This window comes from Triturus cristatus, chromosome 6 (assembly GCF_964204655.1).
Source record: "Triturus cristatus chromosome 6, aTriCri1.1, whole genome shotgun sequence".
Taxonomy (NCBI): domain Eukaryota; kingdom Metazoa; phylum Chordata; class Amphibia; order Caudata; family Salamandridae; genus Triturus; species Triturus cristatus.
This window is the reverse complement of record NC_140589.1, coordinates 1,814,982,467-1,815,007,441: the sequence shown is the minus strand read 5'-3', so window position 1 is coordinate 1,815,007,441 and position 24,975 is coordinate 1,814,982,467. Positions and strand designations below refer to the sequence as shown.

Below are 24,975 nucleotides of genomic sequence, written 5' to 3'. Positions count from 1 at the left end.
AAATTCTGCCTTTGAAATTGAAGGTTTCCTAAAGATCTAGCTGTCTCAGTGTCCTTCTTTATGGATTGAAGTGCCTCATCAACATGAGTTCCAAACAACGCTTCGCCGTCATAAGCCATGTTAAGAATCATGGATTGTACTTCCTGACGAAAGGATGTCTATTTTAACCATCCTTGCCTGCGCAGATGTTGGACAGGCCACGTGAAGGGCTTGCTCCCTCCCCGCATGACAGGGCCCGAGCCCCGGCCCTCCAGGTGTTACCCACAGAAACAACCCGCACCCTGTCCCCAGACGGGACTCCTTCCCCCGGACCTCTCTGTATCATGGGGCCGAACCACTACCGGCTCCCTCGCCCGGCCGCCATCTTGGACACTGCACCACGAGGCCGCGTGGCCTCAGCTCGACCTTAACCCTGGGCCTGGCCAGGCCCCGACATCCCGGCACCACCATCCACCCAGGAGGTGAACGGACCACTTGGCAGGTCGATGGGAGAAAGAAGTGTCGATGGCTCTCCCCCGCCAGGTGCCGATCGCCCCCAGCTCCCCCGGGCGCTGGCTCCACCCCCCTGCTGGGTGTCTGGACTCCCTCATCCCGGACCTCCCGACCTCCAAGTGCGAGGGTCCGGACATCAAAGGGCGCCAGACCTATAACTGGGGCAGCTCCAGAGCAGGAAGGCAGTTGTATCCTGGAGTCGAGAGACACCGAGAAGAACTCATCCTTGACGGACTACCGGCGCTGCCGTAGCCCTGCCTTGTGAACTATCATCCTGCCTGCTGGCGCTGCCGCGGCCTTCTGCATCCTCCATCCTCGTCGGGACCGGCGGGCGCTGCCGCGGACCGTTGTAACTACCACCTTCATTGGGACCTGCTGGCGCTGCCGCGGACCGTTGTAACTACCACCTTCGTTGGGACCTGCTGGCGCTGCCGCGGACCATTGTAACCACCACCTTCATCGGGACCTGCTGGCGCTGCCGCGGACCGTGTAACGACCACCTTCACCGGGACCTGCTGGCGCTGCCGTGGCCCGTCCAGCTAGAACACCGAGCTCGAGGATTGTGAGCTATCCATCATATTATCGCATCTACCAGATTGGTAACAAGACTGTCCCGCTACCCCCTTTCCCAACCAAGAGACTAGAATCGAGGGGACCCCTGAGTCCTGACCTCCTTGTACCATTCTATCGTACCTAAAGATTGCTTATAAAGAACGTTAAACCTTATCTTTGTGTGGTGTACATCTGTGGGGGGGAAGTTACTCGTCTGTACGATCGCTGGAGACGGCTCTCCCCGGAGACCTCTCCCCTTGTCCTCGGCCGACCCTCCCGGTCCGTCTAACAGCAGAACAGCCACTCCGGCAAGCTGACGGAATCCCGTGCAGGCGATGTGTACTGCACAATCAATAATCTCCGTCGATGCTGCTTCTCCTTCTTGAAGCAACTTCATTGCTTCCCCCTTAGAAGGCTCCGGTAACTGTTGCAGTACTTCTGAAATGTCAGCCCACACTTGTCGGTCATAGCGACCCAATATGGCCAAGGCATTAGCTGCTCTTACCACAGTAGAGGCCATTGAAGAGAACTTACGCCCTATGGCATCCATTCGACGTCCGTCACGGTCCGGTGGTGCGGTGACAGTCGACGTCGGATTCTTTGCCTTACGTTGCGTTGACTGATTCAGGTTTAGCCTGTCGCGTGAGGCATGCTGGGGTTCCTATTGGTGCCTTATATTTTTTCTCTAATCGAGGCACCTGTGCCGGCAAGGTATTCGGTGCTTGCATCAACTTCTTGCCTTCCTCCCAAATAAATTCCACAATAGGAATAGCATGAGTCTGTTTAAACGGCTGACTTTTGAAATCATAGAGTAAACAATCTTCCTCTCTGCGCTCAGTTGTTAGTTTAAAACGTTGCGCCGCCCTCTCCATTAATTGATGGAAATTTGCTATGTCCACTGGAGGTGAATCCCCTGTGACTATCTGAGAGGGGGATGGTGTCTGTACTTGGTAATTGTCCCACTCCGCCATATCCTCATCATCGTCATCCACATCCCCATCATCATCTGGGAGTTCACCCTCTTCTGTTTCTCCCTGCGGAGGCTGATATTGAGGCAACAACCTCTCTGGGACCTGTCTTGGTGGTGCAGACGGCAGCAGAGGTACAGGATTCTCTATTGGTATCGGTAGTATAGTTGGAACCACAGGAGTTGACGGGACCTCAGAACCTTGTGGAGGTAGCGGAAAGCGTTGATTATAGTCATCCAACATGCGTTGGAGATTAGTTATAAGCGACAAAGGACGAGTCGCCTTTGGCTGTTTCGCAGGCACCTGCTGTATGTACACTGGATCTTCATCCTCACTGCTGTCCTGGCATTTAATTATGAGGTCGGATGGGCTTTGCGCCGTTCCAAAGGACTCCGGCAGACCCTCGGACTCCTGATCAGAATCCGTAGCAAATAAAGGCGATGGAGGCTGCGCCTCTGAAAGCGATGCTGAAGATGCGTGAGGTAGCTGTTCCCTCCTTGACTCTTGGGCAGACGCTACTTTTTTCAACCTTATCCTTATGAAAGAACCTGCCGTTGACTGCTGTATGGTAGACACTGTGGATGTCTTCGGAGAAGGCCTCGTCGACGGAGCCGTCGTAAATGGAACGATTGTCGACGGAATATGCGTCGGTGAACCTTGCGCCTTTGAAATCGACGGAACCGTCGTCGACGGAATCGTCGTCGGAATAGTCGTCGACGGAGCCGCCGTCGACGGAGTCATCGTCGTCGACGGAGCCGCCGTCGACGGAGTTGTCGTCGTCGAGGTCTTGGTCGACGAAGTCGCCGTCGACGGGGTCTTTTTCTTCTTCGACGACGGAGTGGGCGTCGACGAGTTCGACGACGCCTTAGTCGACGACGCAGGTAGCGTCGACGGTACCTTTGCCTTTTTCGTCGTCGACGATGTAATGGGCAAAATTGAAGTCACAGCCCTTGTACTAGTGATGGTCCCCGTCGACGAGGATAACGTCGACAGAACGCTCGTCGACGGCGAAGCAGCTGATGTCGTCGTCATAGTCACCGTCGACGAGCCAGATATCGCCGATCTCGTCGTCGGCAGCATCGTCGACGAGGCGGACAGTCTTTTTCCTGAGGACTGTGAAGTAGACGCCTCTTCAGCCTGAGAACTGTGTCTCTTAGGTGACAAAACAGTAGGTGAGACAGCAGAAGTGGTAGCTGTCATAGTCAAAGAAAGCTTCTTTTTCTTGAGGAAAGGAGATGGTAACTCCTGCACACTACTGCGCTTAGAGGCTGATTGAGAACGGCCAGAATACATACTTTCCACATCAGAAACTGGGTTGTCCTTATCCTTCAGTCTCTGTAGCCATATTAACAGGCGGCCTTCTCTATCCTTTAAAGTCTTTGTAGAAAAGGTTCTACAAATCTTACATTTTGCCACCTCATGGTCTGGGTACAAACAGTAAGGAATATGCTACTTACCAGTATGCATCTGTTCTTGGCATGTAGAGCTGCAGAGTTGTACACTTAGCATAGATCGCCATCTGGTGTTGGGCCCGGATGTTTGCAGTTTGTTTTTCTTCTTGGACAGTCTTTGGAAGTCACGAGTTTGGTGACTCCTCCTTCGGTCCGTACTGCGCATGGGCTTCGGCTCCATCCTCAGATTGTTTTTCGCCAACAGGGAAATGATGGAGCGTAGTAATAACAGTGAGAAACCCATGTGTTGTATCTAAATAAGATGTACTGGAACGGATACAGGTAGCCGGGGAGGCGGGTGGGCGTGTACAACTCTGCAGCTCTACATGCCAAGAACAGATGCATACTGGTAAGTAGCATATTCCGTTCGAGGCATATGAGCTGCAGATTGTACACTTAGCATACATTATATAGCAGTACCCAACCTTAGCGGCGACCACCGGTATCCGTTGCAGCTGTTTGAAAAAGTGTCTTTAGTACAGCCTGGCCCACCCTAGCTTGCTGCTTGGAATGCACATCTACACAGTAGTGTTTTGTGAAGGTGTGCGGTGTAGACCATGTGGCTGCTTTGCAGATGTCATCTAAGGGTATATTCCCTAGAAAAGCCATAGAAGCCCCTAACTTTCTTGTAGAGTGGGCTTTAGGAGGAACAGATAATGTTCTCTTTGCCTTTTGATAGCAAATTTGTATGCATTTTACAATCCACCTAGCTATCCCTGATTTAGAAATGGGGTTGCCTTTATGTGGTGGAGAGAAGGAAACGAACAATTGTTTAGTCTTCCTGAAGGGTTGCGTTCTTTGTATGTAGTATAGCAACGCCCTTTTCACATCAAGTGTGTGTAAGGCCCTTTCTGCAACAGATTGGGGTTGCGAAAAGAAGACAGGTAATTCCACTGATTGATTGAGGTGGAAGGGGGAAATGACTTTGGGCAGAAACTTCGGATTTGTGCGAAGTATGACCTTGCTGTGATGCATTTGTATGTAGGGTTCCTGTATGGTGAACGCTTGTATTTCACCAACCCTTCTAAGGGAAGTGATAGCTACAAGGAAAGCTGTTTTCCAGGTGAGAAACTGTAGCTCACATTTGTGCATTGGTTCGAAGGGCGGACCCATTAGTCGTGTAAGAACTAAATTTAGATTCCATACAGGGGAAGGTGGTGCCCTGGGAGGAATTACTCGTTTAAGGCCTTCCATGAAGGCTTTAATAGCGGGCACTCTGAAGAGTGATAAATGCTGTCTGTTTTGTAGATAAGCAGCGATCGCTGCTAGGTGTAGGCGTATGGATGAATATGCCAGGTTACACCTGTGAAGATGGAGCAGATAGCATATGATGTGCTGTATGGATGCATCTAGAGGGTTGATTGTATTGTTACGGCAGTAAATTACAAATCTTTTCCACTTTGCGGCATAGCATGCTCTAGTGGTAGGACGTCTGGCTTCCATGATGATGTTCATGCAATCAGGGGGAAGGTTAAGGTATCCGAATTCTAGGATTTCAGGAGCCAGATCGCCAGGTTGAGCTGAGCTGGGTCCGGGTGCCTGATTTCTCCATGGTTCTGGGTTAGGAGGCATGGGGATAGATGCAGTTTTTGATGTGGTACCACTGACAGTTGTAGTAGCGTGGTGTACCACGGCTGCCTGGCCCACGTCGGAGCTACCAGAATGAGTGTGAGGGAGTGCTGTTGTAGCTTCCTGACCACTAATGGAATTAGTGGGAGAGGTGGAAAGGCGTATGCAAATCTGCCTGACCAGTTCATCCATATCGCATTGCCCTTGGACAATGGGTGTGGGTATCTGGCGGCGAAGCTTGGGCATTTTTTGTTTTCGTGGGTGGCGAAGAGGTCTATCTGAGGATGCCCCCACTGTTGGAAGAATGGGTGAAGAACTTGTGGATGCAGTTCCCATTCGTGTAGTTGTTGTGTTTGTCTGCTGAGCAGATCTGCCATGGTGTTTTGTACGCCTGGAACGTGCTGTGCCAGGAGAAAGATGTTTTGGGGAATTGCCCATCTCCATATGCTCTGGGCTAAGCGGGAGAGCTGGGGAGTGTGTGTCCCCCCCTGTTTTTGTATATAATACATCGCAGTCATATTGTCTGTGCGAATGAGGACTGCTTTGCCCGAAATCTGTTTTTGGAAAGATTTTAGGGCTAGAAAGATCGCCAAGAGCTCCAGATGGTTGATGTGGAGCGATTTTTGCTGTGGCGTCCATAGACCTTGCATGGTGAGGTGTAGGAGGTGCGCTCCCCAGCCGGAGAGCGATGCGTCCGCTGTTAGAATCACCTGAGGAACCGGGTCCAGGAACGGCCGCCCTTTGGAAAGGTTTGTGGTGTTCCACCACTGCAGAGAGTGATGTGTGCGGCCGTCCACCAACACCAGATCCGTCAGCTGACCCTGGGCCTGGTTCCACTGTTGTGCTAGGCACTCTTGAAGTGGACGCATGTGGAGTCTTGCATGGGGCACTATGAAGATGCAAGACGCCATCATTCCTATGAGCTTCATAAACACTCTTGCTGGAAGAGAGTGTTGAGGAAGGAATGTTTTGCGTAAGGCTTGAATGCTTGTGATTCTGGCTGAGTTTGGATAGGCAATACCCTTGGAGGTGTCTATAGTGGCCCCGAGATATTGCTTTGTGTGAGATGGTATGAGGTGGGACTTTTGGTAGTTCACCGTGAAGCCTAGCTGGTGGAGCAGTTGGATGGTGCTGTTTGTATGTTGCACACATTGGTCGTAGGACGCGGCTTTTATCAGCCAGTCGTCTAGGTAAGGGAAGACGTGAATGTGTTGACGTCTGAGGTGTACTGCTACTACTGCTAGGCATTTGGTAAACACCCGTGGTGCGGTGGTGACCCCGAAGGGGAGAACCGTGAATTGGTAATGTTGCCCGTCCACCACGAACCTGAGGTATTTCCTGTGAGAGGGGTGTATTGGAATGTGAAAGTATGCATCTTTCAGATCCAAGGTTGTGAGAAAGTCTCCCTGGCAGAGGAGTGGGAGGACTTGCTGTAGGGTGACCATGTGAAAATGGTCTGAATGTATGTAGGCATTTAGAGGCCGGAGGTCGAGAATGGGTCTGAGGGTCCCGTCTTTCTTTGGTATTAAGAAATATAGGGAGTAGACCCCTAGATTTTGTTGATTGACGGGGACCTGCTCTATAGCGTGTTTTTGGAGGAGTGAGAGTACCTCTTGTTTGAGCAGTGTGGAATGTTCTTGAGACATTGGACGGTGCCTTGGTGGGATATTGGGTGGGGTAGATGTTAGTTCGAGACAGTACCCTGACCGAATGATTTGGGTCACCCATTTGTCCGATGTTATGGACTCCCATGTGTGGATAAAGTCTTGTAGTCTGCCCCCGACCGGAGTGGGATGGTCTGAGGGGAGTCATTGTGTGGGTGGGGTGGCAGAACGGGTGTTGTTGGTTTTGCCCCTGCCCTTATTGTTGTTGCCTCTGTAACCGCCCCTTTGATTGCCCTTTGAAAAGGTATTTTGAGGAGGGGACTTGTAGGAGGTAGAGGCGTTATCGGTGGAGGAGCCTCTGCCACGAAAGGACGAGCGTCGAAAGGAACGTTTAGAGGCTTGTGTTTGGAGTGCCCCCATAGACTTTGCTGTGTCCGTGTCCTTTTTCATCTTTTCCAACGCTTCGTCTACCTTTGGCCCAAAGAGAGTTTGTTGGTCAAAGGGGTGATTTAGTATGGACGCCTGGACTTCAGGCTTGAAACCTGAGATCCTGAGCCAGGCATGACGACGAAGCAGGACACTTGTATTTATGGCTCTAGAAGCAGTGTCGGCTGCATCGAGGGCACACTTAATGGAGGTGTTTGTAATTAGTTTACCCTCCTCTATCAGGTCATGAGCCTTGCGCTTGTGTTTTTCTGGAAGGTGCTGCATAAGAGCCTCTAGTTCGTCATAGTGTGCTCTGTCATATCGCGCAAGCAGTGCTTGTGTGTTTGCAATGCGCCACATGTTTGCAGCTTGGGAGGCGGTGCGTTTACCAGACGCGTCCAGAAGTTTAGATTCCTTGTCTGGCGGTGGGGCTTCTCCTGAGGATTGGGAGTTAGCCCGCTTTCTAGCTGTGGAGACAACTAGGGAATCTAGGGGAGCAGGGCCCTTAATGTATGCAGGGTCTGTGGGTGCCGCTTTGTACTTCTTCTCTATTCTAGGGTTCAGTACTCTGGCCCTGACAGGGTCTTTGAACACCTCTGTAGCGTGCTTGGTGACGCCCTTAAGCATGGGTAAGATAGAAGTAGATTTGTCTTGTATGTCAAATGTATCCAGTAGGAAGTCTTCTTCCACTGGTTCACTGTGCATGTCCACCCCATGATAGTGTGCTGCTCTCTGCACTAAATGATGAAACCCTAAGGAGTCCTCTGGAGGAGACGGCCTGGATGGGTATAGGTCGTCCTGAGGTATATCTGGTATATCAGGGTTATTGTAATCCTCCCATGGGTCTGGGGTCCCTGGTGGAGTGGGATCCACTGGGGCGTCCGCCGGGTAATTGTCCGGGAGGGGGAGGGGGTGGAGGTGGTGGAGGAGGTAGGGGAGGCGGTAGTGGGAAGGGCACTCTGAGGGGTGAAGTAGCAGAGTCTTTCCTTTTGGGTGGTGGAGGAGGAGCCGGAGTATCAAGGCGTCTTTTCTTGATAATTAAAGTCAATAGTCCAGTCTTTGGATCTTTGGACAGAGTCTTTTGTAGAGGGTCTGGTGTAAACAGAGCCAGTGGCGTCGAATCGTCCGTCGGCACCGGTGATTTCGGAGCCGAGGGCTTCGATGGTTTGTGTGCGCCATGCTTTTTTGGGGCCTCCTGTTTTTTCGGCGTCGAAGGAGTTTTCGGCGTCGGAGCGTCGGTGCCGACAGATTTATGTTTGTGTTTGGTCGGCACCGAGAGTCCAGGCTTCGGCACCGGTGGCTTCGGAGTCGAGCTGGATATTGCTTTCTTCGGTGCCGGATGCTGTTTTTCGGCACCGGGCGTCGGCTGGCTCGATCCCGAGCTGCCGTGAGACTTTGGATGCTTCGACACCGAGCCCGAAGGGGGGGTGATCGAAGCTTTGGTCTTGGTTTTGCCCAGGCCGGCAGGCGAGGGAGTAACCTGAGTCTCTTTGGTTTTGGGCGCGGGGGTGGGAGGGGGCACAGTACTCACGGCCCGCTGCGCCGGTGTGATGTCCTCCACGTCGGAGTCGTCGGCTTCGGAAGCGCTGACGACGTCTTCTTCCTGCTCGGTGCGGTTTGCCCCGAAGCTTCGGCGCCGTCTCCGAAAATGTCCGGTGGAGCTGCAGACGATGAGTGCGCCATGGTGCGTCGAGCTTTTCGATCCCGGATGGTTTTCTTCGATCGAAAAGACTTACAGGCGGGGCAGTCTCTGGCCTCGTGTTCTGGGGAGAGGCAAAGATTACACACCTGATGGAGGTCGGTGTGGGGAAATTTAGACCCACATTTTGGGCACTTTTTGAACGGAGTCCTTTCCATCGGCCGGGACCGAAGTCGAGGAGGGCCCGAAGGCCGGTGCCGATGTACGGGATGGAGAAAAGTGCCGCTTCGAGAGATGAAGATGATGATGAAGAAACTCGAAGATACGAGGATTTTCCGTCGAGGCTGGAACCGTAGAAGTTCGAAGCCGGAGCACGAAGTATCACATCCGAGCCCGATGGCGGAAAAAAACAATCTGAGGATGGAGCCGAAGCCCATGCGCAGTACGGACCGAAGGAGGAGTCACCAAACTCGTGACTTCCAAAGACTGTCCAAGAAGAAAAACAAACTGCAAACATCCGGGCCCAACACCAGATGGCGATCTATGCTAAGTGTACAATCTGCAGCTCATATGCCTCGAACATACACTTACTGTGTGGGTCCTCAGAAAATAGACGCAGCTTTCCACATGAAGAACATGGTCTAAACAAAGATTTCTTACTGGAAGACATTCTGACTGAAAAAACTGAGCAGAGCTCAGGGAGACTTCCTGTCACACGACGTGCGGTAGAAAATCTGAGGTGAGAAGCTCTGAGGAGAAGGTTCTAGAGAGGAGCTGGCGCCTGATTGGCCGTAGTTTGGACTAACATAATGACAGAGATAGACTACGAATGTCTTTTTTCTCTTTCCATGTATCTCTATGGAAATTTCATATAGGGACATTCTTGATGTTATTACTTACTTATATCTCTGTTTTTATAGGATTACTTATGTATATGTATATATATATATGTATATTATGGCTATATATATTGCTATATTATTTACCGTGGGACTCCCACTCCGACGACGGGGAATATTCAAGCATGTGAATCTATGAAAGACACCCCAATACTGGAGAAGACGGCCTTTACTCCAATACTGCACCGAAAAGAGTTAATTAATTGTGCACGAGCTGAAAGGGGTGACGTGACCGCGTCCCCCTTAAGGGATCGCAAACACAGCACAGAACAGCTTCAGTTAAAGGGTGCCGAGCAGCAGGCCCTTTTGAAAGGTCTAAAAGTTCATATTTTCCTACCTTCTCTCTGGGTCATGCGTTTTGGGGCTCCGACTGGGTCCAAGAGTCAATATACATTTTTTTGTATTCTTCAATGTATCCTAGCGGTTGAGATGTTACCTACACACTGAGAAGAGATGCTCGTTGCATGTTACGTTTATTTTGTCCTTCGTATCCACCACAAAAGTGAAGATAGGCACAGACGCGGCCGCGCACCATGTAATTTATGATGAGGCGGGCGGCTGGCTTGCGCGAGCGTAACGTAAGGTTGCTGTCTGCGCAGTCGCGGAGGGGGCCCCTGGAGCGTGGGCCCCCCCCCCGCACCGTGGGGTTTGCAGGGGCCTGTGTCACGCCCCTGCTCCTGAGGTCCAACACTACCATCCAGTCTCTGGAGTCAAGGGCAGATAAGACCTGGGCTAAGGTGAGCATTCTGAATTTGTCCTTCTGCAGGAAGGCATTGAGAGCGAAGATCCACTATGGGACGGGGACCTCCATCCTTTTTGGCACCAGAAACTAGTTGGAATAAAAACCCTACTGCTGATGCTGGTATACTCTCTACGGCTACTATGGCCAAAAGAGCCTTCTCTTTCTTTGATAAAAGGGAAAGATGGTCTTCCACCAGCCGTACTTGAGATGATGGCAAGGGCAGTGGGGTATCCAGGAATGGAAGGGCATAACCCAGCTGACTGATTTGTAGTACCCAGTTGTAAGAGGTGATGGCCCGCCACCCTGGAAGAAAGTGTTCGATACTGCCTTTGACTGGGTGGAAGTGTCTTGGTAAGGACATGTCAAAAAGGCTTGGGGGCCACGAAAGCCAGAGGGACGGAACCTGGGATGCACCTTGCCCCATTGTCCATGTGTTCTGTGGGACCCCCCCTGGACGCGGCCATGAAAAGGATGAGATGGCTGCTGAAATGGCAGCATCTACTGGCAATCCTGAAATCCCCTGCCAACGCCACGGAAAGGGCAAAAGTGGGAAGACAGCTGAGGTGGAGCGGCAGACAGCCAAAGGAAGTGGGCAGTGGTTCTGCTATCCTTGAAACATTCAAGCACAGAATCGGCCTCGTCCCCAGAGTTAGGAACTATCAAAGTGCATGCATATCCAGGATGCATAACAGGAAATTGTGAGAAGCTGGCCAGGTATATGATGTCCACTAATGTAAGTGGGCACCTTGCATCAGTCCAGACAACCCTTATGGTGATTTAGGAGGTCTCAGACAACCTTAGAAAGCTATCCAAGTGGTAGGTGGGGAGAGCATCCTTCAGTCTTAGTCTTGAAGGAGTGTAAAGCAGCTTGTTTTACCAGAATGCAATCTTATAGTATAGATTAAATGAAAAAACCACACAAAGTATTTACAAAAATATGTATTTATTATATACACTATCTAGTGCGTTACAGTGTCTCCTACACAGAGATAGACACAAAGCACACAATACTTAAGCAAAGAAATCACAGTTATTAGCACTAATACACAGTGGGTTCCAGGGGGGGACCAAACCATATACTAAGAAGGTGGTATAAGAACCACAACTCGAGTCAGGACAATGTCGAGAGGACGTTGAATTGCTGGAGACCCACAGAATTACCCAAGGTAAGTAGATAGGGGCCCCACGGAGAGCGTGTGCAGTGTGTGAACACGACTGCGTGCTCCATTCAAGTATATGTGCAAGTAGCGGCTGGAATTTTAAAGATTAGGGACCCTTACAGTGGACCCTGAAGAAACCCCGTGGAAGACAGAAGGTTGGAGAGCCACCCCACCTGTGGATACCGTGGTACCCAAGTTACCTATCCAAGGGAAGCCGGGTGCATAGGTGTTAAGTGGCATCGGAAACTGCCGTTGAACCCAATGGAGGACTTCAGGAAAGTGCCGCTGCTGGAAGGGGAGAAAGTGTACAGAGGAATCCAAACATGGATTCTTGACGAGGAGTACCTACAAGCAGAGGGGACAGTGTCTATGTCACTCGGGAGTGACCAGGAGACTTGGAAGACGGATGCCCTCCGATGTCTGGTGCTTCAGGAAGGATGACGGTGACATTGACTCTGCAGCTGCGAGGACCAGGGGACTCTGAGGAGGACCAAGCCCTGGATACGAGCTGTCCCACAAAGGATGTTGAGTGCAGAGGGTTCGGTGGCTGGCGGGAGCACCAACAAGCCTTTGCAAATGCACACCACGCAGGAAATCAAGAAGGTGCGCGGTTGGGGCAAACAAGATCCAGGAGACTCACCACAAGCAGGGGAGTCTGGGCAGGCCCCGAGCAATCAGGGGAGCCCAAGGAAAACAAAGCTGACCCTCAATTGGACCCACAGGCCGGAGGCACAGGGATCGCGAGATGACCTCGAGCAGCTCACCTAAAGGAGCAGGCCACGGTGCCCACGAGGCAATGTGGCTGAAGATCTTGGTGGAAGAAGTTGCTGGACGCTTGGGCTACTTGGAGCCCAAGGCACTTGTCGCAAAGTTGCCAACAAGCATATGCACTTGCAAAAGTATGCAGTGCACAGGGGTTTGGTTAATGCAGCCCCCACAAGGGATTCTGACCTCAGATTTGGTGAGAGGGCAACTCGGTCCTCGGAAGACGTAGGTAACCACGACCTGGGTTGTTGAACCCTTCGGAGTCTGCAGGAGCTCGGGATAAGCAGACCGGTCAGCAGTCCAGAGTGCCTAGACGGTAAAAGTGCAGTGGTTTCAGTTCGGAATCTTGTCCCAGACGAATCTAGGGAACTACACCTAGGTAAGCCCTTAAGTACCCTAAGGAGAGATGTGGGAAAATTCAGGGGACCCTCCCAGGGGAGGGTCTTGACAGGGGAGAGGTTACTTCATTGTCCTTTGTCCAGTTTCGCACCAGAGCGGGAGACAAAGGCTCCCAGGACTGATTTGAACTGGACTATGCACATGGACACCAAATGTGCACCTCATGCAGACTTACAGGCGCTGGCAAGCGCACCCACCCAGCCCTAATACACTAAATCCTGTCCTGTGACAGGATGCCTATTGTTCTGCCTTCCCCTGCTCGAGCTTGGCTCAGCAGCAGGAGGGCAGAAATGTGTCTCTGGTCTGCGGCAACCATTTTGTGCTGTTCGGGACAAGAAGGCTGGTACTGGGAACACCAAGAGCCTAAGGGAGGGCTCTTTCAGTGCTTGGAATCATACCTCCTACACCGTTTACGGTGTGGGAGGTAGGATTCCAACATGTTTGATATCAAACATGATAGGATTTGTTGCAGCCGTTTGAGATGGTCACGCAATGCCCCTCTATAGTATATGGCTGCTTCACTGACAACCCGGGAGAATGGACTCTAACTGCAGGGGTGTCCTCATCATGCAGGGGCACCCTCTCACTTAGAACCAAGCACCCTGCCCTCAGGATTGTAAAGGCCTGCTAGAGGGGTGACTTATAAGTTATAAGCACAGTGACCCTTAGATATAGCAAACCTATATCTTTAGTGAGTGGTGCATGCACCAACCTACACAGGCTGCAATGGCAGGCCTGTAGTTCCATTTTAAATGGTCTCTCATGGGTGGCATTATACTTGCTGCAGCCCATGGGAGACCTCTGGGGTATCTATGCCCTGGGTAAATGGGTACTATATACTAGGGACGTATAAGGGTACCCCAGTATCCAATCTGGGATGTACCCAAGTACTGAACACAACAATGTAGGGAGAAAGCAGACAGACTGGGGTCCCGATTAGCAGGACCCCAGTCAGACTTGTCAAAAACAGTATCACATCAAGCAAAAAGTGGGGGTAACCATAAGACGCAGATCCTACTTTCCTACAGAAATCAGACACAAAACCAGTCGACCACATACAAGCATGTCTTCAGATGGCAACACTGGTACCAACAGTTCTGCCAATGTGTCAGTAAACAGTGTTAAGACCACAGTGAATTGTGAATTTAGTTGTGTCACAGCCATCCTATATGGTCACAATAAAGCATGGCAGCGGTCCAAGAGTCATGTGGTATCACTGAAAGCAGGGCGAGACTGTTGGAAGAGAAAACACTGCATTCAAAAGCATCAATCCTTTTCAATTTCCTATCTGAATGGAGGTAAGGGAACACACATGTGTGTTGACTTTACTGGCCGAAGCCTGCACCACCAGGGGATGGATGTTAGTAAGAAAGTCAGGGTCCCCAGGGGCAGGATAGTGACAGCGGGCATTCTGGCAGCTGCCAGGGCTACAGAGCAGGGCTTGGCCGATGTCCCCAAGAGAATATCAATCAACTCCTCATTATAAGGAGGGGCTCTGAAGATGTTTGACCAGGGTGGAGGAACTCAGTCAGCCCATTAGTGTTGACTCCTTGTGTGCAGCAGGGTTGGGGGCCCAGTGTTGAGGGGCAGAATAAGACCGTGTTCAGAGAAGCATCCAGACTACTGGCCTCTTGGAGGCCATCATAACGTGTTGTCCTGATACGTCTGAGCAACGTCATCCCCTGCCATTGTCAGGGCCAGTACTGAATGTGTCATGAATACACTGCACCTGCTGTGGGTTAGGGAAACGGCATCCATGCAAGATAGATTACCCGCGTGGAGAATAATAAGTGGTGTCAGACAAGGTTGGCGTGATGACATCTCTGACCTGGAAAGCACAAGGGGGGTCAGCTGTCATCCTCCAGGGAAGTAGGCATTGGCATCGGAGTGTGGCACCGGAAAAGGGCTTGGTACCGGAGTTGGTAGGAAACTTGGTGCAGATTCAAAGGGCGCAACTGGCGCCGAAGGAGGACTCGCCAGCCGGAGTCCAGTTAAGAGGTGTCGGTTGTGCAAATGAGCACATCATCGCCTCGTGAAACTCCTTAATCCAGGGGTCTTCAAACTGTGGGGTGGGCCCCCCTAGGAGTGCCTCAAGTGACCCCAGGAAAAGGGGGAGGGACAGCCACTGGCCAAAAGAAGCATTATGCTGACAAGTGCATTGGTTTCAGCAGCAAAAACATAAGCAGCAGTAAGCTGCTCTGTAATGGGCCATAACTAATATCTTTTGGCATTTATATTCTGGCTGGGAGAAGGTGTCAAAGAGGGCCTCCAAATATTCTTCCAAATCCCCACCCCCATTTCTAATAATCACACTGTGGATACGTTTACACGTTAGTAAGGCCTGGTTGACCACAACAGAATGTTTGGCAACCATGTATTTGATGACATTTTTAAAACAGTAACAGAACTTAACTGCAATGTTTAAATAAGTCTAGACATATTTTAAAATTGCCAGTTTAATAGAATAATTGTGAAAGATTTTGAGGTTGTGTGTGTGAGCATATGATTGCAGGTTTGTGGTTGTTTGATTAAAAGTGTGGGAGTGTACAGTACTGTTTATGTGAAGATAATGGTTGTAGTGTGGTCAAGTGTGGTGCTGTGAAAAATGGCCATATGATGCTTTGTCAATTGCTATATGATGATGGTGTGTGTTTTTTAGAAGTGTAAGTTAGCACAGATACTCAAGAGAAGTCCTCGGCTTGTGGCGCAGCTGACCTTTAACAAGCAGCACCCTGGTGAACAGCAGTACTGAGCTGCTGCTTACTTGACTGAGTACCAACATTCAGAGAGCTGTTAAATGGGAAAGCATTTATTTACAGGTTAACTTAAGTAAAGGAAAAGAAGAAAGGAAGGTGCCCTCCACCACGAATCTTTAGGAAATTCTTTATTTTTAAAGACCATGTACAACAAATATGTAAATATACACTAAAGTCTTGTCAAACTCAAAATGTATGTACCTAACATGCAGATTGTTTTGTCCTCGTACATCAGATTACACCTCTGCATTAAGAGGCCTATATTAAAAATGTTCAAACATGAACTGCGGGGAGAGGAGTTTGCCTAACGGCTAGGGCGGTCGACTTTGAATCTGGGGAACTGGGTTCGAGTCTTGGCAATGACGCTGAACATCCTGTGATTCTGGGCAAATAACAATCAACCCGTGCCTAACAAAAATGAATGTGTCCTCATGTAACACAACTGGTGCTATGTAAAGCGGTCTGATGCCCGATACCTTCAGGTCAAGTTCGCGCTATATAAAACTCCGTAAGATAAAACAAAAAAAAAAAAACACAACTGTGTGGCCTTAGCTGTTGTTATACATGAAACAACATTATAGTCTATTAAATCAAACACAAGAGGTTTTGTACAGCGCACATACTAAACTCATGTATTGAAGCTGTTCCCATTTGTTATTTGAAGAAAGAACAGGCACAGTGAAATCAAACAATGCCCAGGGCCACACAATTTGTTCCAGTGTGGAAGCCGGGACTGATGCCAGGCATCTGGCTCAAGCTTGGCTCGAGCCTTCAGTGGCTCACTCACCTCTCTCACATTAGAAATTAAAGGGACTCCGCCATAGGAAGTATATGATGTGACCACCAGCAAACAATTTGTTGAAGCAGGAGTACGGCCACCACAGTGCAGATCTCCTGGTTTCAAGATTCATAACTTTCTTACTACACCATACGTTAATGATTGAATTTTAAGATAGAATGTTCTCCGGCGTGGGTAAAATCAAATGACTGTGGATTACAGTCCTGTTTTCTTATCACATATTTATTACCAGTGCTTAGTTTGATGTAGGTTTTTCCTATATCAGATCAAAAAAATTAAAAGAAGCAGAGAAATGTTATGTTAAAACATATTTATAAAGAGGATGTGTACCAAAAAGATTTCATGGCGCTAAGGCCTAAGGGGAAGGAAAGCTTAGCCATAAGCCTGTTTGTGGCCTATGCTCAAAGTAATTATTCGAGAGAGCACAATGTGTCACAAGTGGAGGCCACGATTAATAAAAAATGCCTTCTGGTTCCATACTTAGCATCTTGTCCAGTACTCAATAACTAGGGTGTGAGTGGTTTTGATGGTGAGACTCGGGGTCTACTCTCACTAAAGAAACGTCACTGTACAGTGGCACCGGCCCAGGCTTTAAATACAGGCTTCACAAGCAGTATATTTTGGCAAAGCGAGGATTAAACGTCAAGTCTCACAGTGCCATAGCTAAAACGTTCCCACTTGTCCTATATCTCGTGGCGGAGGTTGGGTCTTTGTGTGTGCCCCCCTCACCAAATTGCAAACCTTGTTAGGGGGTCTTTATCAAGTATATTTTATATCACTCGCTACCTTTCTACACCCTCCTAATGTTTACAGATAAGAGACTAAATGCATAAGAAGATTGTGGCCTAAGATTCTATTTAATTTAATCCAGATATGTTAATGACGTTAATTCCATTGTACACTTGACTCGCCAAAGGTAGCGATAGCATGCAAAGAAGGCTTACTCTAGGGAGCTGTAGGGGGATAGCAACGCAGATACTGCAGAACACAGTATTGTCATGTATGATTCTTCTAGGGAATAGGGGGCTAATTTAGAGGGCAGTATGGAATTAAAACCTCAAAATAAATCAGTGTCCACACCATGTACATGCGTAACTTCCTCTATTGCCGACTTTAGCATCTCACCTCCCCCTTACACCCTTGGCATATGCCTGGCAGTCATCAATGCAGCCCTCAGTCACATAACAGACTATTCTCAATGGCCCATGGGAAAATGTCTGCGAGTATCTATGAGCAAATGATATTATTGATGCTGTCGTGCAGTATATGCCAGAGGTACGAGCTAAGGGAGACGGTACAACAGGGAGAAGGCAGCACCTTGAATTGTGATTTTCTTGATTTTTTGTTTTATTGGCAAAGTCAGTTACCATTTTAATCAACCTTAGCTCCTGTTCCACTTTAATTTTGTCTTGGACTTTGTTTTCTTTATAAGTGGAGCGTTTTAAAAATACTTTAAATTGGGTCATATTTTTCCAATGTTCAGTAGAAATCAAAATTGGAGATTTCAAAGTTAGTGATGCAGTGAAATTAACAAGGTGCCCATTCTATCTCAGCAGAAACAATCAATTTACTTAATTTTCTTCCTTTTCTTGGTTTCACTTTAAAGGGGTACATACTTCGTTTCGTCTTTTTTTTTATATTTAAATGCGTTATTGGTGTAATGCTCTTCTGCACAGTAATTACTGTGAAATGAAAGTCTAAACCGTATCTGTTGCTTAAAGTGTTATATTTTACTCACAACTGAATAGCAAATGTTTTTTTGTGTATAAACGCTTGCCAACTTCAAAAGTATTGGTTGCATTTTCTAAATATGATCCCACAATTTTTGTTTGCGGTTTGTGAACATGTAGTACAGTTTAAGTCACGGGTATAGCAAACTAATAATGAATTGCTGTTTTTACAAATAGTCTTTTTTTTTTAGAAAAATATTTTCTTTGACTTACAGAAAATAGAGGATACCCGCCGTCACAAGTAACGAAACTAGTTACTTACGTGTAAGAATAGTTTTGCAGCATAGACGTCTTCTAGATTGACATACTGTGCATATTCCGCCATCTAGTGGTTGGAGTCGGATAGAGCTTTGCTTTTTTTTTTCTTCTCTTGGATGGTTGTGAAACCTGATGCCCGTGGTCAGGTGACAACCCCCCCCATGTGTGTGTGCAAGCTCTTCCATGCTTGTTTTTTCCGCCATAGAGATCGGAGGTGCACTGAAGATGTCGGAGAAAAAACAGCAGCAGAGAGGCAGACAAGGAACACCCACCAGAAACTCCGGGGAGAGAGGTGGTACCATGGAAGGTTGCATGAAATGGAGCATACCCGTCCCAAGTAAATGGTGTATTAGGGACCCATTTGATGACTACCACTTTGGATGCATTTACCATGCCAGCATATTATATGACCACTGACACTTGTTTTGAAGATAATGTTAATTTTACTGCTCGTGTTATTGCCGCATATATACGTAATCTATCCATGAAGTGCTGTGCATGGGGCTCTATAGCTGCATCTGTCCATCTACCCAAAGACTTACGAACGCTAGCAAGAAGCATGGTGGTGCTGGCCTACATTATAGTGGTTAATAAGACTGAGGACGTCAAAAGACTGGAATCCTCCTCAAGGAAACCTAACAGACCCGGAAAGAATGGCCTTAAAGAAGTAGATTTAAGCGGTGGAAGATCGGTGTGGTTCTCTCTTTTACTGGAGGTACATCTCGCGAGAATGAGAGGCCGGCGACTGGGCGTATTAGCACATGGCAATGCTTTGAGAGGGACTTTGAGGAACATTAATGAATTAGAATAAGATGATTTAGAACCGATTTTGGCTTGAGCCGCTTGTTGCAATTATGTTACACAATAATTCCAACTTGTATGGTTAGTCTATAATATAGGCCACACCTTGCTGGTTCTAAACACTTGGATGGAAGTTGATGAACAGTTTGAGGAAAGGAAGGACAAATGGAGTCGAACACATTTTGGAAAATCAAATCCACTGGTTTTACCTATAAAGAACACTATCACTCAACAAATCAATAAGTACACACATCTACAAACAGGACTAAACTACCACCAAGATCTGAAGTATACTTACCACTTGGATTCCATAGTGAATGTGTGCAACAGCAATAAAAGTAGTTATAGCGAATAGTAGAACTGTTTCGCTGTTCTGGGCAAGTCCTGTAAGGACGATGATGACGACGAGAGCCAGTGGCAGAAGCAACCAGTTCAAAGCTTGGCAACGGGTGTTACTCATCTGACAAACTATAAGCTTGCACTACAAAAAGAAGAGAAACCATGTTAAGTTTTAAAATCAGCAACAAATTGCAATACAAGGGGACTGTTTTAAATCTGCAGAGCTTCATAATTACTAACAGTGCAATCCACACTCACAATATTAAAGAAGCTTCATCTGTATTTTATGAGAGATTACTGACCTGTGGATTTGTCACTAGACTTGGATAATGAGTCATGTGATGTATCTGCACCACTAATAAATGTATGTTGCCTGGAGTGGGTCACAGAATATTCAAATCTCTTAATGTATTGTTCCAGGGTATACTTTTGTTTTTTTTTAGTCACCCATGGAAGCTTCTTCCCTATGATGATCACTATCCCTCTAGATCAGAAGCGTACATATACTATCTGCATACACATGAAAAGGTGTTCTGTACCAAGGAGTTGTGCTTTCTGCAACAGTGATATCTCTGGTAGGCATGTCTTCACCTAAACCACTCTGTTCATCTATGATGCCAGCTGATGCATTGGATGAGGAACGAAGACCCTGTAACTGCTGATGGTTTACAACAAATCGCCACAGATAGCTGGGACTTTTACTTCAGAAGATTAGTCTTAAACCTGTCATCCTTTGGGTAGCCTTCACCCAAACTTGTTGCCTGCCTACCTCCTCTTTTTGCTATATCGTTTTGCTGGCCTTAGGACTCTGAGCATTTTACCAGTGCTGACCAGTGCTAAAGTGCATATGCTTCTCCCCTAAACATGTTAACACTGGTGTATGCACAATTGGCATATTTAGATTACTTATAAGTCCCTTGTAAAGTGGCCTGTAACCTAATTGCTACTAGTGGGCCTGCAGCACTGATTGTGCCACCTACACGAGTAGCCTTTTAAGCATGTCTCAGGCTGTCCATTGCAGGGCCTGTGTGTGCAGTTTACTACCACTTCAACTTGCCATTTAAGACTACTTGCCAATTCTTAAGCGCCCCTTTTATTACATACAAGTCACTCCAAAGGTAGACACTAGGTAGCCCATAAGGCAGAGTGCTGGGTAAGTAAAAAGTAGTGCATGTACTTTTAAGTTATGCATGTCATTGTAGTGACTAACACTCACATTTATTTTTAACTGCTGTGAGGCCTACTTCTCTTATAGGTTAACATTTGGAATTCCTTAAAACACTTATTGCTGTAATTCCCAATTGGAAAGGAGTGGCTGCATCATGTTTTATATCTTTGGAAAGGTAATGAGACATCCTCTTTACTGGTAAAGTTGTATTCAACCCTACTATTTTAGAAATGCCACTTTTAGAAAGTGGAGTTAGACTAGGGCCTGGCTGTCCTAGACAAAGTGAATACTACCTGTAACACTCAGCGTTGAGTGTGGTTTACATTATACTACCATTATTATGCACTGTTAATGAATCTTTAAAAACTAATCATCATAAGCATAAATTAAATCACAGTGAATCAAACAATCCAAATAAAACTTCTATTCCATCCAACGTTGTCCAATGCTTCCTTTTATTCTGAAGCAAAATTAATAAATGATGAAAAACTTCAAAGTGCTTTATAGTCTCTTGACAGTCATTAAGAGAACCATTCCCAATGCATTTCGGGTGCATCATGCACCCTTCTTCAAGGGAAATCTACAACAAACATGTACATTGTGAATATACACAAATAACTTCACAATTAAAAATGCTGACTATATTGGCCTCAAGATGTCCGGAAGAAACAGCAAGATCTTAAATGAATAAATTAAACTGTGAATAATAGAACTTAAGAAAGTTGCTATGGTATTATCAGAAGTAAACTTCAAAGTCCGTGTGAATAAACAAAGTTAGAAAAAATAAAAAAGAAAGATAACCACACCACCCTCCTAGTGGACTGATTAACTGCTAGTACTAGTGAAATTAGTCATTGTGAGAAACGCATATATAGTGCTCATTAACTACCATAAAGGAGATTAGTCGTTGTGAAAACCGCATATATAATGTTCACTGACTGCAATGAAGTATTCTGTACCTCCACTGGCCTGAGACTGACAAACGCTGTACATAAATTTCTTGAGTTGCTAAAGTTGGCCTGTGTAGGACACCAAAAAATGTCCCTTGTATAGTCTAGTGTTAAGCCGATATTTATCGCGTCCCACCTGCGAACGCTATGAAGTTTGAGTGGCGTCTGTAACTCGAGACATAAAGAAAGGACTCGCACGTCAACGAGAAAACAAAGAAACGCGGCGGCCATATAGGCCTAATAGTGAATGTATGAAAGCCCCTAAACCACCAGGAGCGTGATTAAAAAGGTGAAGATGAAAAGAATAAGAAAAGTAGATCATCTTGTAAAATTACAATCACAAATGCAACTATCTCATGAATTAGAAAAATAACGCTGTTGTCAATGTACAAGTAGCACCAGATCTGTGCTAATCCCTCTGCATGAGTAAATGTGAGTTACTCCAAATAATGCTTGTACAGTCATCATGTGTCATATTGACTAAACAAACTTAAAAATGAATACAATGAATGAATAGAATCGGTGGTAGAGTGGAACCACCCAAGAGAGAGCACACCAACATTAATTAGTTAAGAATACTTTGTTTATTTTGATTAGCATCAAACCGAGTGCACCACAGCTGTCACTTTACACGATTTGTTACTTTTAGAAAGTGAACGTTTCTGCTTTTAATGCTCTGTGTGCCTGCCGTCTGTCTCCAATACACGTCAGAAGTAGGTGACAGCTACACTTTGTGCATTCCTTCTAGGCAGCCACAAACACAGCAAGGGTAGGTGTATCTGCATACTCATCTGCATTCTGATGGCTCTTCCTAAGCAGGAAGGGAGTGGGGAGCTGACACTTACACCTGAATAGACAGTGTCCTATATCCAACACACAAAGGGCAGTTTACCCCCTAATGATCTGGAGCCAGGGCTTGGAACAAAGGACCTGTGTGCACTTCAAAGACCCTTCTTTGGAGTTACCCCTACTTCAAAGGACCATTTGGGTAGAAGTACTGGGTCTCTCACCCCACCAAATCAGTCACTTCTGAACATACAACTGGACTCTGTCAGAAGAAATGCGGTGCTGCATCAAGGACTGACTGCGGACCAGGAAGCCTACTTTTCTCTTGTGCTGTCCTGCTGCTCTCGGACTCTGATGAGGAGAGCTGGACCCTGCTTTTACACCAAAGTGATCTCCAAGAGCTTGTTGGCGTGCCTCCTGTTACTTGAAACTCAGGGATATCCAAGTCTCAACCCTTGCTGCTGTGTCTGGTTCTTTGGAAGTGGACCCAGAAACTTGCACAAGAGAAATCAAAGCATCTCCAGTCTCCATGGAGCAGAACCGGTGCACTGATCCGGTTGTGGGAGTAGAATCGGCGAATCGCTCTCGAAACCAAGGTATCATCTTGAGAGCCCAAAGCATCTGACCTGTGCATCACCGATGCTGGATTGTGGAGAGATCGGCACATCCCCTTGACTGTGTGAAGAAAGCCGGCACCGCTGGCTACCACCTGGGAAATATACGCCAACTACTGTGCAGTATATGATTTTGTTGAAGTGATGGAGGATTTCCTAACTAGTTGGGAGTGGTAATTAGTGTCTCTTGTTTATCAGTCATTCTTCAAATGAAAGTTGGAGTCCAGTGAGGTGTGTCGACCTCGAGCCCTGATGAAATTGTCGCAACAGAGTACAGGCAATGAAACATGTTGGCCCTGCTTAAAATGGTCTACAACATGCAGTTTGTTTTAAAATTTTGATTAGGCTCACGATTTTGAATAAAATTGGAACTCGGTACATGTGAGTTTTAACTCCATTTTAATTGGAGGAATACTTTATTCTTGCACTTTATGGGGTCTTTCTTTGATATACACAAATCACTACTTACACCTCTTTCTTTTGAGACTGGACATGTTTTTCTTTCTTGGGTGATAAAGTTGCAGATGATGAGAAAACGTAGGCACACTGGTGAGAACCTACCAGTAGCCCCAGTGGGGAAGCGCACGTGAGGCACTGTCTCACCTTTACACATATTTTTTGCAAATTCTTCTTGCCTGTCTATATACACCTTTTCAGTAGGGGGTATGTTTACATGGAGCAGACTGATAAACGTATGTTTTAACACAAGCATATGAATATAACTGCTCTGGGCATTTAGGACTAGATAAGACTGGTAAATATTTATAACCAGTGGTTGGGTCGAGGTAGTAGTCCCCCGCCCCATGTCCTATAAAGGAAATTAGTTTCTGCCCTTATCAATCAGGTCTTTATTGTTTATTGGTATATTTGAGTGGTGGGCGACCTGATTGACATTTTTCCCTCTTGAGCTCCTTATTGTGATTAAATTGTGTACGACATATCAGCCGTGAGGGCCTTTAAGTATTATCTTTTTTGGAGACTTTAATTGTACCAATCTGATTGGAATCCTCCTTATTACAATCTTTACAAGGCAAGTCTATCATAAAATTTACAGAAAAATTTTCTGTTTTTAGATATACCTGTATATATATGCGGGCAATATTCTGGACAGTGGAAGTATGGACCGGAATTGTCAAGTGTTTTCAGATGAGCAAATTGCTTCAATATTATCTGGGCCTTCATTGTTCCCAGATTCCCCTCTGACAGCATAAGATCAGCTAGAGAGGAGTGGGAAAAACTAAGTAACACTAAAAAACGTCAAGTGAGAGTCGCCCTACATGGGGCGTTAATGACAGAGTACCTTTGAGCTTGTGCTGCCCCATCTAGTCTCATAGTTAGAATTGAGCCAAAAATATTTTTGGAGGATAGACAGTTGGATTTGAGTTACATCGCAAATAAATGCACCCGGGAATGGCTCATTTTAAGTATGAATACAGCTAAGAGATCCAATGTTGATTAGAAAGTGCGTCTGACGGACCCTTGCTCCTGGACTCTTGGCCTGTTGTACTGTCTCTAAGCCCACTGTTCGCCGGACCCGCTTCACGGGTCCCGCTTCACCGGAATTGCCGCTGGGGAATCTGTGGAGAGGCTGTGCAGTCTGTGTTGTGCTGGGGCTTTTGGGCAGGGCTGCGAGCGTTTCTGCATGTGTTCCGTTTCCCAGGAGTCCCTGCCTGGCCGATTGAGAACACCTGGCCCGCTCTCCCTGTCAGCCCCGCCCCCTGCGTGTCACGTCTGACCTATAACAGTGGTGCTTACTTCCGCTGCGCGGGAGCGTCCCGGGAGAAGCCCGGGACAAGGGCGGGACCGTCTGTGGCCGTCAGGGGCTGAAGGAGGCTGGGCTGGGCCCGCTCTTTGCGCCTTCTGACTACTTGTTACAGTACGTTCCCTGTATCTAGAGATCTCTGGTGTTTGCTTATATAGTATTGTTCTTTTTAAAGCTCGTTGGCTGCAAAGTATGTCTTCTCCTTCAAATACCACTGCCCAGATCTCTACTCAGGCCGAGGTGGGGTCAGCCATCTTGGGTCCTCTAGACAAATACTTTAGTCGGGTAACCCAAGATATTGACAAAGAGATCGCTTTGGCGGAGAGGCGCGCCGAGCGTAGGTTAT

The 24,975-nt window shown here is 47.3% G+C and overlaps 1 protein-coding gene across 1 annotated transcript in view; it reads right to left on the bottom strand.

The window, feature by feature from the left end:
• The window catches only part of SELENOI (selenoprotein I), a 309,374-nt gene that overhangs the window by 30,390 nt on the left and 254,009 nt on the right, over positions 1-24,975 (bottom strand). Inside the window, exon 9 of the mRNA XM_085613176.1 lies at positions 19,309-19,491. Within this exon, the coding sequence (XP_085469302.1) occupies positions 19,309-19,491 (183 nt within the window). The remainder of the gene's footprint in view (positions 1-19,308; positions 19,492-24,975) is intronic.